At 41.2% G+C, this 16,500-nt stretch overlaps 1 protein-coding gene across 3 annotated transcripts in view; it reads right to left on the bottom strand.

Annotated features, from left to right (window-relative positions):
* Window positions 1-16,500, bottom strand: part of KLF7 (KLF transcription factor 7) — a 103,230-nt gene that overhangs the window by 73,799 nt on the left and 12,931 nt on the right. Inside the window, exon 1 of one of the 3 annotated variants that reach the window (XM_061607800.1) lies at window positions 7,014-7,128. The exons of the other annotated variants lie outside the window; for them this stretch is intronic. Coding sequence (XP_061463784.1) covers window positions 7,014-7,043 — 30 coding nt within the window. The 5' untranslated portion in view covers window positions 7,044-7,128. Of the gene's footprint in view, window positions 1-7,013; window positions 7,129-16,500 lie in introns of those variants that run through there. 3 annotated transcript variants of the gene reach the window in all.

Here is a 16,500-nt window from a genome sequence, read left to right on the forward strand (position 1 = left end):
TCTCTTAAAGTAACTGAACAGGGACTCTCTGGCTTTTTTCCAGGGCTGATTTGGGAGCAAGAGAAGAAGGCGAAGGGGGGAAATGGGTGGGTGGGCATGGGGCAGAAACAAAGCAACTTTCTTTTCCAAAAGGAAAACACTGTTACAAAAAATGATAATAATATTGTTATTTTTCAAGAGAAAACACCCAAATTGGTAAAAGCAAAGGATAGCATAAAAATCATGGAGACTGTAACTGCTTGCTAGTTTAGTAGAATGTTATCTGAAAAGACACCACCAAGCAGACTCCATCCCTACTTTATACAGATGATGTTTCTATTTCGGGCTCAGTAATGTCATGCCTACAGTGTTTCAACAGGAGACAAGAACATCTTTTGGTCTGGAATGCACCACTTGCAAATACTGTTAGTGCAAGACAGAAAGTTGGAAGTTAATCACATTTATAAATTCAATATGCATTCAAGTCTATAAAAGACTAGTATGAGTTTCTATACAAAACATGATCTTGTTGAAACTAGACTGGCCACTTTCACACACTGCCAAAAGAGAGGAAATGCAAAAACAAAAATGAAATGTATCACCAAAAAAAAATAAAAAATGACCACTCTGAATTTTGTGGGGCAGTTCTCCAACCCAAAATGCATACAAAATTATATACTTGTGAAAATTGCATGCATAAATTATTATAATATTAGTGAAAACAACATATAACAATACATTATATTGAGGGGAAACTGCAAAGATGCATATACTAGACAAAATGTGTATATTAGATTTTTTAAAAACAAAAACATTCACAAATGTATGTAGAAGTGGGTCAAAGTGAATTTGAGATTAAAAATGACGAAAGAAGGTGAAGTTGACGGATTTGTCCATTCCTAATTCAAGAGCAACAGGAAAAACATAAGACAAGTATGCAAAATGCAATGGAAACCAATACTGCAAGATACCAGCCACTATGGCCATAGGTAATAGCACAGGAATTAGGTCCTCCTCTGCTTGCCTTCATTTGCAATACTATATTTAGGTTTGCGTACCTCACTGAAGAGCAAAGAGCTTGACAAGCTGGCAAACATCCAGAAAAGATCAATAGAAATTGCTGAGATCAGGAAAATATCTATTTCTAGAAAAAAATATAAAAGAGTTCCATATTCATATTGTGGCAGTGCCTAGAGACCCAACCACAGGTCCAATTCTGACCATGCCACATATTTATCAGAAACCTGACTGATTAACTAACTTATTAATTTCTTCCTGATCTATTCCTCAAGCTCAGGTGCAGTAAGACATATTCCATAGATTTAGTTCAAATACATAGAAAAGTGCAGAAATAAATGTAATATATGCATAAGTTACTCAACTAAAATAACTTTCAGCATGGCATAGTGGTTAGGTTATCAGACTAAGACCAAGGAAGGCCCAGGTTCAAGTGTCTGCTCAAATGTTGCAGGGTTGTTGTGAGGATAAAAAGGATGGGAGGAGCATACCACCTTCAATTTCTTGGAAGAAGAGTGGAGCAAAAATATAAATAAATAAATAAAAGTGTATGTATTGTTCCCACCTGTAGGTATGTATGTATTTTAAAGAGGGTTTTGTTATAGCCAGTGCCAATTCATCTACTTGCAAAAACTGCAGTCCGCATTATAGGTTGTATTCAACGTAGCACTAATATGAGCATTCCGTCACATTTCTTCTTGCACAAGAGAGCATTTTCACCCTCTCACCCTTCATCTGTTCTGGGTTTCTTCCCCCCCCCCGCCCCCAGAACAGCTCAGGGGGTGGCATGGAATGCACACAGAGAGAGGAGAGGGGAGGAGTCCCATTGCACAAGCAGAAATCTTTCTACTCACACAATTGTTTAGTTGATTCCCATTAACCTGAACCTGTAACGAATCCCAAATATCGCTTAGCATTTTCTAAGGCCCGTTTTAACTGCTTAGATTCAGCTCTATTGGAGGGCAGATTTCAGGGCATACCCCTAGTGCAACGTACGTGCCCGTGCAAGGAAGGCTTGATTGAATCGCTTTCTCACAATCTTTTTTCCTGTCCGCTATATCTAGCAGAAAGGGACCTATACATATTGCCCTTTCTTAACAAACGACCCAATATATCTCCCGAACTTCAATTGGCCTGGCTTTCATCTGGCGCTATTAGTGATCATTTGGTACCAGTAGCAAAATTCTTTTATGCAGCGCAATGTAAACGCTTATCCTTGTTTTCTTAAAGTTTTAGTTGTTTGCCTTTTATTAATTTTTAATGATCTTTTATCCTTCTTGGTTTGTAACCTGATTGTTGTTTATCCCTTTTGACGGGTTATTGACCGTAATAAAGATATATGGTATGGTAGAGAAGTAATTCCTGGTGATGACAGCAGCATTTGGGATCTTGGTATGGATGATGTTGCAGCTCTTTATAGTTTTTGAGATAAAGGAGAAGTAGGAGCAAGTCATTCTTTATGGCTGCATCTTTCAATTTCTCATCACACTAGCATTCGTTCCCAGAAATCACTTATTATTTACATAATATAAGGCCCATGTACATGTTTTTATAATTGAATGCAACCTGAGCAAAAACCCTGCTACAAGGGATTTGCGATCAAAATTGCATGGGCTGTGAGGACATCATAGAGGAGGCAAAAGAAGGAAAAAACAAAAAGCTAGCAATGTGACAATTATATGTACTTAGGGTTGAGCCAAACTGTTATCTGTGGCCCACGGTCAATGATGCATTTTCAACCTGGGCTTTCTTGCCTATCATACTTATTCACTAATTGGCAAAAAAACTTGCGGTTTAAGAATGTACCTATAGCCCACAGCTATTTCTATCAAACTTTAAAAAGCAGGGAAATTGGGCAGCTATAGTGAATGCACCAGAGGAGCAGGAGACCTGACCTCCTCTCTGAGATACTGGACTGCCCTACAAATTGGTCAAAATGCAACACCTGCCATCTCCAAAGATGGGAATTACATTCTTGTATGTTTGTTGGTGTTCTTCTTACTTTGCTTCTTTTCTGTGTTACTACTGTTTGTACCGAGAATCTAAACGAGAACATTTTATTTTCCTCATTATTCATCCCAGAAATCTGTGTCAAATTTATTTTTATTAATTTCAAAGCCTTTTTAGTGGTCAGTGTCATATGATGGTGAAGACAGCCTTTTGTGTTTCAAACTGGAGGTTATATTCTATTTCTATTTTGGGTGCTTTAACAGTTGAATCTGAAACTGTAGTTTAAGGTAAAATCAGATTAATTCTAATATGTTGCTACTTCAGCAGTGACTCTAGCTGTTGGGAAAAAGAGGATGCATGTTTTCAGCCTGCTATGTTTAAACCACTTCATTTAAGGCAAGGTAGGCACGGTCAATTAAAAACATAGAGCACACCTAGCATTTTGTTAGAATATATGTCACCTCCCACTGTTTTATCTTGTGCAAATTGACACACTCCTGAGGTCCACTGGAGACTATTCTGCAGAAGTCAGTGCCATTATTATGTCTGGAGTTTTTTAGTGTAAATTTTGCAAAGTGTTGCTGTACTACACATATTCGCAGAAATAGAAACAAAAGAAAATGATTTCCTATAGGAAACTTCACTAAAATTGCAAAGGAAATCAGACATATTGAAAGTGACCATCTGAACTATATCAACTGTCTTCATAATCCACAGCTAGAGCATCTCCCGCAGATAGCTGTCCAGCCTCTGCTTGAAGACATCCAGTGAAGGGGATCCCACCACCTCCCTAGGCAGTCGGTTCCATTGCCGAACTGCCCTTACTGTCAAGAAGTTCCTTATAATGTCCAATCTGAATCTACGCTCCTGCAACTTAAAACCATTAGACCTAGTCCTACCTTCTGGGGCAACAGAGAACAAATCTGTACCCTCCTCTATGTGACAGCCCTTCAGGTACTTAAAGAGTGCAATCATGTCACCCCTCAGCCTTCTCTTCACCAGACTGAACATGCCAAGTTCCTTCAACCTTTCCTCATAAGACTTGTTCTCCATACCGGCTACCAGGAAGTGGATTGGACTGTGAAAGACCAACCCAAATGGTGTTTGCATTTTGACCAATTTGTAGGGCAGTCCAATATCTCAGAGAGGAGTTCAGATCTCCTGCTCCCCTGGTGCATTCACTATAGCTGCCCAATTTCCCTGCTTTTTAAGGTTTGATAGAAATAGCTGTGGGCTATAGGTACATTCTTAAACCGCAAGGTTTTTTGCCAATTAGTGAATTTCCCTGCTTTTTAATCCGGGAGGTAAGAAATGGGATCCTGTGCAAATTAGCACCAGCAGTAACAGAAATAGTTCAGCAGTGTATTTTAAATGTTATATTACCATCAAGAATGCCTTTACCTTTACAAGAGGGTCATGGCTTAGTGGCAGAGAACAAGCTTTGCATGCAAAAGTCCCCACATTCAATACCCAGCATCTCCAATTAGGGCTGGGAGAGATCCTTACCTGAAATCTTGTCAGTCAATACTGAGCTAGGGACGTCTATTGTTATAGGAGAAGGCATTAAAAAGGATCTTATTCTCAACGCAGCAGCAAAAAAAGAAGGAGGGGCATGGCTGTGACTATCATGAAGAGACCCTGAACTTTTTAATTTGCTACTGCACTACTGGTCATAAACAGAAAAACCACTTGGCCACCTTATTAGTGTAATATGGTATTACACTAACTGCAAATATTTGATGCCCCTGCATCATCAATGGGTTTAAGGAGGTTGTCCTGAGCACATGGAACCACTGCTGTTGCTTCTATGGCTGTAATAGAGTGAGGTTAAAGATAAGTGAAATGCAAATAGAAAAAACAACAACACAAAAGCCAGTAACACTTTCCTAAATGCAATACCATACCAACCACAAGATTCCTATGAATAAGGCAGAAAACTCCGCATCCCACAACCAGTCAGGATTCATAACCAAAAACCCAAACTAAAAAAATCCTAGCAGCCAGTCAGCCAAGGTCACAGAAATCCCCATGCAGCACAACCTGACCTGGGGACTGCAGTTAACGCAGAATGCTGCAGCACAATTGCTAACATGAGTGAGATCCTAACAGCACATTACACCTCTGCTCTGAAATCGGCATTGGTTGCTGATTTGCTACCAGGCCAAGTTCAAGGTGTGCTTTCCATGTTATGGGTGCCACATAGTACTTGTTCTGCCGTTGTAAGAAATCAGTCCTGTAAAGTGGCAGCACCTATGCTTTGGAACTCCTTGCCTATTGACATTAGGCAGACGCCTCTTTTCAGCACCTGCTAAAATCAGTTTTCTTGAGGCAAGCCTCTCCAGGCATGTAGAAGCTATTGTGTTTTTAAATCTGTTTTTAACTCATTGTTGGTTTTATTATTTTGAACTTTTTAAAATATCTGTCCTTAACGCTTTTGCCAATAATTTTATTGTTTTAAGTCTTTCTGTAAACACCTTTGAGATTTTTTACACTAAAGCGGTATATAAATGTTGTAAATAAAAATACATCAATAAATGTTGGGGTCACTGTGGCCCTTGAGTCTCTTCCAAATTTTAGGAACCAAGGAATCTTCCTTATACTGACTCAGGCCACTTTGTACCATCTAACTCAGTACTCATGACATGGACTAGCATTGGCTGTCCAGGATTCCAGGCAATAGTCTTTTCCAGGAATTGAATTTTGGACCTTGTATGCAAAGCATATGCCCTAACTATGAGCTACAACCCTCCCCCTGTTTAAAAAAGTATCTTTTAAAAAATTTCTTTGCAATTCACTCTTGAATGCACATCATACCTACAACATTTATTTATAGTACATTCAACACCCATTTGAAGCACATGAATCCCACCACAGAATCATGGGAATTTTCATTTGTTAAGGGTGGTGAGAACTATAACTGTGAGGGGGAAACTACACTTCCCAGGATTCTTTAGGCGAAGTCATGGGCTTTAAATGTGAATTGGATGTGCTTTAAATGTGTTGATCTACTTAATCAACTTTGCCTGCATGTAAATCGTTTTAATTAATTTTTCAAAATGGAAATGAGCTATAAAGTATACTGGGTGACCATGTGCTACTCACCATCTCTCAGCCTATCCTCCCCTCAAGATGAAAACAACAGAGTACCATGACCACCTCAAGGAAGAAGGGCACACTTAAAATGTAGAGAAAAAATCATCTACAACCATAGTGTGAAATCAAATACTCATTGGGACACAGTATGAAGAAATATTTATATAAACATGACTATCAAATATGTTTATTAATTACACAATCTGTAATTGATATTTATAGTGCAATCCAATGTTTTACTCAGAAGCAAGTCCCAATGTATTCAATGGGGCTTACTAAACTGGGAAGTGTGCCAAGAACTACAGCCTCAAGTGATAAGGAACTTGTTCTTTCAACAAGCCTTTTAAGCTGAGACCTTATCCCAGTCTGAGTCTGTGTTGGAATTGCTTTTTAATACGTTTTAAGCCTTTTCTTTTTTTAAAAAAATGTTTTTTAAAGCTTTTAAAAAATGTTTTCAAAGATGTTTTAATAGATTTTAAAGTCTGTTTTTTATGATGTTTTAAAGTGCTTTTAGTACTTTTGTTTCCTGTCCTGGGCTCCTACTGGGAGGAAGGGCAGGATATAAATCAAATAATAAACAAACTTCATTCACACAACCCAGAATTCAGAATCATGCCTCTTTAGGCTGTTTTCCAACTGTTTATTCTTGCTTTATGGTTACTGGATTTTAAGGGGATTTATTTCTTGTTGTGAGTTGTCTTGGTTTCCAATCACCAAACCAATCACAGAGTTGTTAGAAAGACTCCATACACACACTGCAGATGTATAAATACATACAGCCCATATAATACTTTATTGTCAAACCACTTGGTCATTGCAAAAAATCAGTATTAATTTTAAACAAATCAGTATTAGTTTCCTACATAATAAAAAACTGTAATACCTAAGTAAGTCCTGCCTAATTGCTTTAAAACAGGACTGGAGAACAACAGAAAGAAAGTCCCCCCCCCATTTTTTAACTCTGTCCCACTCACCTCCCATCTGCTGCTGCTTTCTTCCTCCATTTTCAGCCATTTTCTTTCTCTCTCTCTCTCTCTCTCTGGGTTCCTCACAGAGATTCAAGCTCAGCAGAAGGCCAGTGTGAGTCACATGTCTGTTGCCCACCAATCACAGTAGCAAACTTCCCCTCTCTGTCTCTGTCTCTGGGTTCCTCACACAGATTCAAGCTCAGCAGAAGGCCAGTGTCACATGTCTGTTGCCCACCAATCACAGGAGCAAACTTCCCCTGCTTCTTCCAAGTAACTGGAAGGGGAGGGGAAGAAAGAGTGAAACGAAAGAAGTGTTTCTTCTATGCATGCGGTATGTTATAACCCACTATAAGGCATTTTTAATCACTTAATTAAAAATAAACCATGCCCTTTTTTTAATTTAAACCTACTTCAGATGAAGTACTGTGTGTGGGGCAACCTCAGGGATTTGATTAGGGATACCTTACAGTCATCTCTGAGTTGTAATCAACGACAACAGATTATGTCAATTTCAAGAAAAAAAAGTCCAAACGGCTTCTAGTTTTTTTTCCTCCCGTTTTTCACTTTAACCTGTGGATTCTCCGTGGGGGGGGGGGTGTGTATCACCAAGAAAGCTTCCAGAGTTGTAGAGCAAGCGATTTTGAATCCAACAGTATAAGACTTGTAAGTGTTTGTTTTGAATTGGGACTATACAAAACACCAGAAAGGAGTGGGGGGGTATTTTCATTTAACATGGTAGAACGCGAAAAAGCCCTGCTGACTATAGTATACAGCCACTCTCGTGGCTGTATAATCTGTCTTTAAAATGCAACAGGTGGGTTTCTTTTCACCAAATCTTCACTTTTTAGTGATCCTTCTTGTGAAACCACCTGCTGTGACCACACAAGCTTCGAACACTTCGTTTAAGGCACTGTGGCAGACAAGAGGTCCTTTGTGATGTTATGTATGTACATCATAATAGTGAGAAGGGAAAACCCCACCACCTAAAGCAGGGGTGGGGAACCTTTTCCAGCCTGAGGGCCGCATTCCCTTCTGGGCAAACTTACAAGGGCCACATGCCAGTGCTGGGTGGGGCCAAAGGCAAAAGCTGGTGGAGCAATGAATTTAAATTCTACCTCTCTACACTAAGCTAGCTTCTATACACAGTCACATACCCTCTCTGTCCTCCATCAAGACAAGAAAGAGGCATTATCAGAGTTCAAGGACACATTCCAGCCAGGCAAAAGCACTTGGGGTGAGAAGTAGAGCCAGGTAGGGGTACAGTAGCATAGTGGCAAATTCAGTGCACGGTCGCTTCATGACAGTCACAGCCACCACCACCCCTTTTTTTGCTGTGGGGTTGAGAATGAGATCCTTGTTAATGCCTTCGCCCACAACAACAGACATCCCTAGGAACCAGTAAGCATGAAAGTGGAGAGTATTAGGTACTAAAAAGAGTCTTCTCAGTGGCTGACTCACCTCCTTCCACTCTGATTGGCTCCCGTCAGCAGGAAAGGACAAGGAAGCATGTTAGAAGACTCTTCTCAGTGGCTAACCCATTCCCCTTTCATGCTGGTTGGCTCATGGGATGCTGGAGACATAGGGACCCTGCTCCCAAAAAAGGAAAGGGTCTGAGATCCCCCAAGAACCTGGACCATTACACCCTTGGAGGTGTGTGGTCTGTGAACAGGGAATGTGAGCTGGGGAGAGTTCTGAGGGCCAAGCCAAGAGGCCCAGGGGGCCCACATGTGGCCCCCTGGGTCTGAGGTTCCTCACGCCTGCCGTAAGGCCAAGTGGCATAACCAGCATTTTTTAAAATCACATACCAAGGAATGCCTTATAAGACTCTAGTGAAGAGTTCCAATGAGACTGAGCTACTACTAGCCTGCAGTATTCAGTCAAGAACATTTTTTCTCAGCTGCTTATCCCCTGAAATCAGACTTCCAAATTCACAAATTCAGCAATATAATGGATTCAGCAATGCAATAATCACCCTGTACTAAAAAAAGAGAGAAATTTTCCTATATATGTTTTCATACCTCTGTCATGCACCAAGATTCAAGTTTGCTACATTAAATACCACATTTGCCTGTCTTACCAAAAAACCTGATGCCTACCAGGATGGGCCAATTTCAAGTGCTCCAGCAGTGCATAATCTCATTCAAAATGTCCAAGTTCTTAGGGCACAAAAGTGCCTCCATCTTGAGGCCAGCAATTCATGCTTTATGACAGGAGTACTAATCTATCTCAAGCCTACTTCATGACGCTCACCTGGGCAAGTGCCTACCTTTTGCAGGAATCCAGCCCCATCTTTAAGAAAATTAAAACACCAATATTTAGAAGGATTTTAAAGTGAAAGTCTGAGAACCTAACTGGGTATTAAAGGGCAGTTTTACAATGGTATTGCTATGGTCTGATTCAAACCTGAATACTATGTATTCAAGTTTTATTATCTTCTCTGGAAAAAGCAGCATTGCTTGTGCAACTAGGCAGATTTACCGTCTGGAAGCATTCAAAAAGAGAATACAGATTAGCTGGCAAAGTTCTGAGTAAACGATCTTGCAAATCAAGGTTGAGGTCAGTGGAAGAAGAATTTGTACTGTGTCACCTTGAAGTTATGAAAAGATCATTTCTATGTATGAGGCTGCTGGCAGCTTTCCAAGACCATTCCGTCTGCAAACTTTATAGCGAAGGGGGGGTTCACCAGTTCTCAACATCTCAATTTTAAGGTTCCTCAGCTGAAGGAACACTAAAAAGGTACTAGAAGCTGCAGACAGCAGAGTGTCCCTTGGATTCCTTCAGGGTTGCATTTTATACATTTATCACAGGGCATCCCCCCCCCCCCGCAATTCAACAAAGAGGAGGAGAAAAACTGTCTAGAGCTTCTGCAAAAGTAACAAAGGCAACACCGAAACTGATTTTAGTAAGTGGCAATTTTAACAAGTTTCTGGAGCTAAAAGGGCCAAGTATGACAACTGTGTGGAAATTTTTCAGGCATAGTAAAGAAGCCAGCAGTGAAGGTCAGGCGACCAAGCTCATGTCTTCCAAAGCCACTGGGGAGCAGAGCAGTGGCTGAAAGTGATACAGTGGTAACAGTCTTCCACCCACCTTCCCTGCACACAGCCATGCCCCTTTATGGCTCAAGAGCCTCAGACATGTTCCAAGGTACACATTTTGCTGGGGCTGCCTTTTTGCTAGCCAGTGTCAGCATTAGCTTTAAAGTCCCACTGGGGTACTAAATAGCCAAAACACTGACCTTAACGTCCCTTCTTTAGGTACAATTTTCAAAGAAAAGAGTGCAAAGGTGTTGCCGCTCTGAGACTCCTCCGCCCACAACATTATGGTCGACACAAGTACAAAGGCTCACAGGTGCATATTCAGATGAGTACATGTAGTGTGGTGGCATTCTACTTCCTGGCCCAGTCAAAAGGCATCCTTACTTTTCCCAATGCTCAAAAAATTGTTCTTAGAAAGCAAGAGGTAGGAGGAAAGCAGGAAGCAGCTCCTGCCTCTCTTACTGTTCTCTCACACCTTCTTAAGGAGCCCCACCACACAGTCTGATAATTATAGCCTTAAGGGATCTTCCTGCGATACATGATAACTGCTGAAAAGCCACATGTGAAGTGGAAGCTGCTGAAAGATCACTAACATGTGGTCTGAGTACTCTGCAATTGTACTTGCAATGCTGGGGTCTCATGAAATTGGATCTTATAAATATAACTGCTAGATATGTAGAGCCCCAACCATGGAGAACTGGTTTTGGCAGACTATCATATGCTTAGGCCATGCATGAATTGAGCCCCAAAGAAAAAAACCACAATTAAGACTTTCTTTGAAGAACAGTGGCACCTGTACACGCCAGTGTCAACCCGCATCTTCTCCACCCGAAAACACACACACAAAAATTAAATCATTAATTGGCTTTCAAGTGTCATTTCTTCCAAGTCATTATGTATTGTTCTCTTCAGGGCTGTGGAGTCAGAGTCGGAGTCGTGGAGTCAAAGTCGGAAGCAATTTTGGGTGGAGTCGGAGTCAGAGTTGGTAGAAATGTACCGACTCCGACTTCAAAATAAAAAATTTCATAGGAATTTAGGAAAGTTTTCTTGTTCAGAAATTTTAATCAAATAAATATATTTTATGTTCTATCAATCTAGCCTGATGATTCACGTGGTGGTGATGAAATGCCTTGTGCTACCATTTTACTACAGTAAATTTGTTATTACTAGTTAATATACATTTGCCATTTATGAAGGAGTCTGAGTCGGACAGTAGAAAAATAGAGGAGTTGGAGTCGAAGGTTTGGCATACTGACTCCACAGCCTTGGTTCTCTTTCCATCATATTATGTATAGGAATATAGTATTATTTCTTTATTTATTATATGATTTATATCCCACCCTTCCTCCCAGCAGGAGCCCAGGGCAGCAAACAAAAGCACTAAAAACACTTAAAAATATCATAAAAACAGACTTTAAAATACATGAAAACAAAACATCTTTAAAAACATTTTTTAAAAGCTTTCAAGACATCTTTAAAAATAAGGTTAAAAACATAGTGTTTTTAAAAAAGGTTTAAAAACATATTAAAAAGCAATTCCATCGCAGACACAGACTGGGATAAGATCTCAACTTAAAAGACTTGTTGAAAGAGGAAGGTCTTCAATAGGTGCCAAAAAGGTAACAGAGATAGCGCCTGTCTAATATTTAAGGGGAGGGAATTCCACAGGATAGGTGTCACCACAGTAGATAGTAGGCATTTTATTTTGCTTGTGTACTACTACATAGTAGGCATTTTATTTTGCTTGTGTTCAGACAAAAATGGGTGATGCCAAATAATAAAACAAAACCTGAAATATTAAGGTTAACTGCAAATCAGAACATCTAACAGCAACAAATATTTTTGCAAGGGAGCCCAAAATGTATCTACCATCACAGAGGATCAACCAACCAGCAGTCACAAAGCTGTCTCTGGTAGGTGGGGAATTAGAGCTGGCAACATACAGATAAATATGTTTATTCTGTTAACTGGAGTGGCCCAACTCCTTGTTAAAAACACGGACAAACAATTACTATGGCATCTTAGAGTCCAATTCTCGTTGGATTTAAGGAGACTTACTTTCAAGTAAGTATGTATAAACCACAGACCACATATCAGGCCTGTGAACAACCACTCAGCTGGTCATCCGTGAGAAGTAAGAATTACAATCTGACAACCAGGCAACAGGGATGCTTTACCTTGTTAATTCATTACAATTCTGAGTTTGTGCTTTTGAGTCATGGGGGGTGTTTTCTTTCCTATTCCACTGGGTTGCTACTGAGCAAACAGAACCAGGGAGAAGAAGCCAATGAAAATTGATGCATACACATGTTGTGCAGGGAGTTTGATTGGATCCACTAATTAACATTTAGTAACTAATGAATATTCCCCCCCAAAAAGCTTGATTCTTTCCCCACCCCATTTCCTTTTGGTTGCTAGTTGACTAACAATATCTACAGGCAAACAGAATGTCTGTGGGCCAGTAAGTCTGACAGGCTCATCTGTATGGATGGTCTAACCAAAATGATTGTGGCAATCATGTGAATGGCCTAGCTGCATTACATTCTTCAGTAGGCACAGCCCTGTTAATATCAGACATCTATTCCCCACATCACTGTACAGCAACAGCCACCGCCACTGCATCTTCATATTTCCACATTCTAGTCACAATTTGAAAATTTAAAACAATACAAAAACAATTTAAAACACATGCTGAAATGCCTGGGAGAAGAGGAAAGTCTTGACCTGGCACCGAAAAAAGATAACAGTGTTGGCACCAGGCGCACCTCGTCAGGTAGATCTTTCCATAGTTTGGGGGCCATCACTGAGAAGGCCCTATATTAGGGGAAAGTGGTCATAAAAATGACTACATTAGTGAAAGCAATACACAAACTACATTATATTAGGATAAATTGATTGCAAAAATGTGTTAAATTGTTTTTAAAATATGTGTTTTAAATTGTTTTTAAAATATGTGTTTTAAATTGTATACTTGTTTTAATGTTTTTGATTGCTGTAAACTGCCCAGAGAGCTTCGGCTATGGGGTGGTATACAAGTGCAATAAATACATAAATAAATAAATAACATGGAGACTTTGGCAGAAGAGGATGGCAAAGAACATTTAACACACTTCAAGCAATCTTTTAGAGCCCTAGCAAGAACAGTCAAGTGGAACAGCCTTGCCCAGGTAGTTATCCTGAAACAAACTGTAATAACACAGGAGTCTGCACACAGCATCCATAATTATTTAATTTTAAAATGCAGCATTTAAAAAGACCAAGAAACCCTGACAGCAGATTTTCATTGCTGTTCCAATCTGCTCAGAAATGTGCAAAATTTGTCCTAGGTGGCACTCCTCCAGGCTTCCATTAGGCAGCTAGCGCCACTTTCCTACCAGCAATATGTCAAAGACAAAGCAATATTTGAAGGATGCTGCTTTTTTTGGCATCAAATGCTCTTTCACTCTCCTCTTCCTTTCTTCCTTTTCTGTAACTCAGTACTCTGAACTCAGTTGCTCTTAGCAGCTGAAATCTTTTCAGCACAAAGCACGTTTTCTAGAGTAACTCTGAGATTAAATGGCTACACACACAGAGATATTTTTAAATTATTATTCAAATAGCTTCCCTGGCTGGACTAAGCAATTTCAAGAGCAGCAGTGGTTGGGTTGCCAGAATGAGAAAGACTGCCACACCATCACAGACAAAGGACAAAGAGTCAGGCAGCTTTTCTCCTTCATCTTGCCAGCTCAAGACAAGAGACAGCACAAAAGAAACATGTATCACCTTGAGCCAGGAAACAAAGCCACCCACTGGAAAATGTGATTACAATGGTGAGGCTTGCCAAATATTCCATGGATCCACATCTCCCTGACGTCCATAGCTAAACTGACTTTAATGGCTCTAGACTGAATCCTATACTTTATGGTGTGTCCTTAATTGCAGGTTCAATGCTGCTGCAAAATAAGCATTACAACTTCAGTGAGAACACAGGCATAGGCAAACCCCATAGTGCAAGAATTCACAATGTTTTGATCTTACACAACACACAGATGTACTATGGCTTCTAATCTATTAAAACACTGAAGATTTGCTTGATTACATGGCTGAAACCCAAAATCTTACCTGAAACTATTTAAAAAAATGCACACACACGACGCAGAAGAACAACTTGTCAACTGTGGGGAAACACTGCTTGCAATATGATCTCTGAGACCTTGCAGTCCTTTTAATAAAAATAGATAAAAACTTATACAACCATACTAGGAATTAAGATTCATAGTCCTGTTTGAATGAAGATCTTGGGTTTGTCGGTCATTGGAAGAGCCTAACACCACGGTTACAGAGAGAGAGAGACAGGGAGTGCTCAGAGTGGCAAATGTTTTATGATCAACATTCAGCACTTTAGGAATGTCTTTCAGCTCAAAAAGTTTTATTTTTGAAAAAAATTATGTAAAACAGAAACTCCTATATTCTTGAAGTATAAGGGGGGGAAATTTAAGTTAACAAATATTTCAAAACTAAGGTAGCCTTGAGTTACAGAGATTAGAATGAATAATTCAGGATGATAATTCAGAACATTTTAGGAACAGCTTTGCATGTCCAGCACTTTTGCTTCCTTCATATAAAAGCAAACAAATCAAGAGAAGTGCATCAGTTAGCGCAACAACAGATAAGCAGCATATGAAAACAGCATTGCAGCTGGTCTCATCAGGGGCTGCTAAACCTTGAGAAAGAGAAAGGTTTTTGCCTTGTGCCAGCCAAACAACAAAGTAGGTGCTAGCATTTCATAGCCAGGGCACCACCACCCAGAAGGCCTCTACTTCCAGATGGTGGGGGCACCCAGAGGAGGGTCACCCAAGAAGACAAGCTGGTAGACAATCCTTCAGGCATCCTGGTGCAATGGCATACACGATTTTGAAAAGTAAGCTGTTTGAATTGGATCTGGAAATGAGCCAGAAGGCAGTGCAACTGTTCAAGCACTGGCAGGAGGCAATTCTAACCAACCTAGCAGCCAGACCTTGGAAGTAACTCGTTATTTTTAACGAGTTACTTGTAATTAGTTACAATTTCAAATAACGAGTGGGTAATTCCATTACATTTGGCAAGTAACGGAACGACTAGTAATTTCCCTACTTTTCAGCTGCAACTTTAACGTATCCACGTTAGGTTGGACGTTACTTGGGGGCGGGAACAAGGGGAAGTCAGCTCCTGGCTGTGATTGGTTAACACAAGACATGTGCCTCACACTGATTGGACCTCTGCGCAGACTCTCTCTTCCCTCGTGATCTGTGTTAGGAGGCACGAGGGAAGAGGTGAATAGGCAGGGCCTGCTAGCATCTGAGAGGAAAAAATGGATGCCGGAGGAAAAAGCCAGGGCAAGGACAATGGAGGAGAAGGAAGCAGCAGAATGGCGAAGAGCTGTGGAGGTGAGTGACGATGATTGTGTGCGTGTGTGCGTGTGTGCATGTGTGCGCGCGCCCCCCTGTGGCCCCTTCTGCCCCCCCGCAGCCCATTCTGCCCCACCCACCCCCCACGGCCCATTCTGCCCCCCCACTGCCTCTCCTTGCCTAGGTATGCATGGGAACAAGGGGGAGAGTTCAAAAAGGGGGTGAAGGAAGAGAAGTAGGGGCCCTACTTTCACCCTACTAGGTGAAACTGACCACAGGGGATGGGGAAGGGGGAGGAGCAGGGGGGAGGAGCAGGGGGGAGGGGAGGAAGGGCAGAGGGGAGGAGCAGGGGGGAGGGGAGGAAGGGCAGAGGAGAGGAGGTGGAGGGGAGCAGGCAGTAGGGGGAGGGGAGGAGAAGGACAGGTTTGATAATTTGCATGTTTATTGAGTTCAGTGGGATTTACTCCCGTGCAATCATGCTTAGGATAAGTAAAACTGACCAGGGGGGGGAGGGAGGGCTGGAGTGGGCAGGGGAGGAGGAAGAAGGAAGAGGGGAGGAGAGAAGGAAGTAAGAGGAGAGGGGAAGGAGGGGAAAGACAGGTCTGATCATTTTCATGCTTATTGAGTTCAATGGGATTTACTCCTATGCAATCATGGTTAGGATAGGTGAACCTGACCATGGGAGAGGGGGAAGGAGAAGGAGTGGATTGGAGGGGGCAAAGGAAGGGGAGGGGAGGGCAAGTTTGATCATTTGCATGCTTATAGAGTTCAATGGCATTTACATGTGCAATCATGCCTAAGATAGGTAAAACTGACCATGGGGAGGAGGAAGGGGAGGGGGAGGAGGGGAGGGGATTGGAAGGGGATGGGGATGGGTAGGGGGGGCAAAGGAAGGGGGAGGGAAAAGGCAAGAGGGAGGAGATAGGAGGGAGAAGGGAGGGTGGGTTTGATCATTTGCATACTTTTTGAGTTCAGTGGGATTTATTTCTGTGCAATCATGTTTGAAAATGGAAATGGACTGCTTTAAAGTCGATCCCAACTTATGGCGACCCTATGAATAGGGTTTTCATGGTAAAGGTTTTACCATGAGGT

This window comes from Rhineura floridana, chromosome 2, assembly GCF_030035675.1.
Source record: "Rhineura floridana isolate rRhiFlo1 chromosome 2, rRhiFlo1.hap2, whole genome shotgun sequence".
NCBI lineage: Eukaryota > Metazoa > Chordata > Lepidosauria > Squamata > Rhineuridae > Rhineura > Rhineura floridana.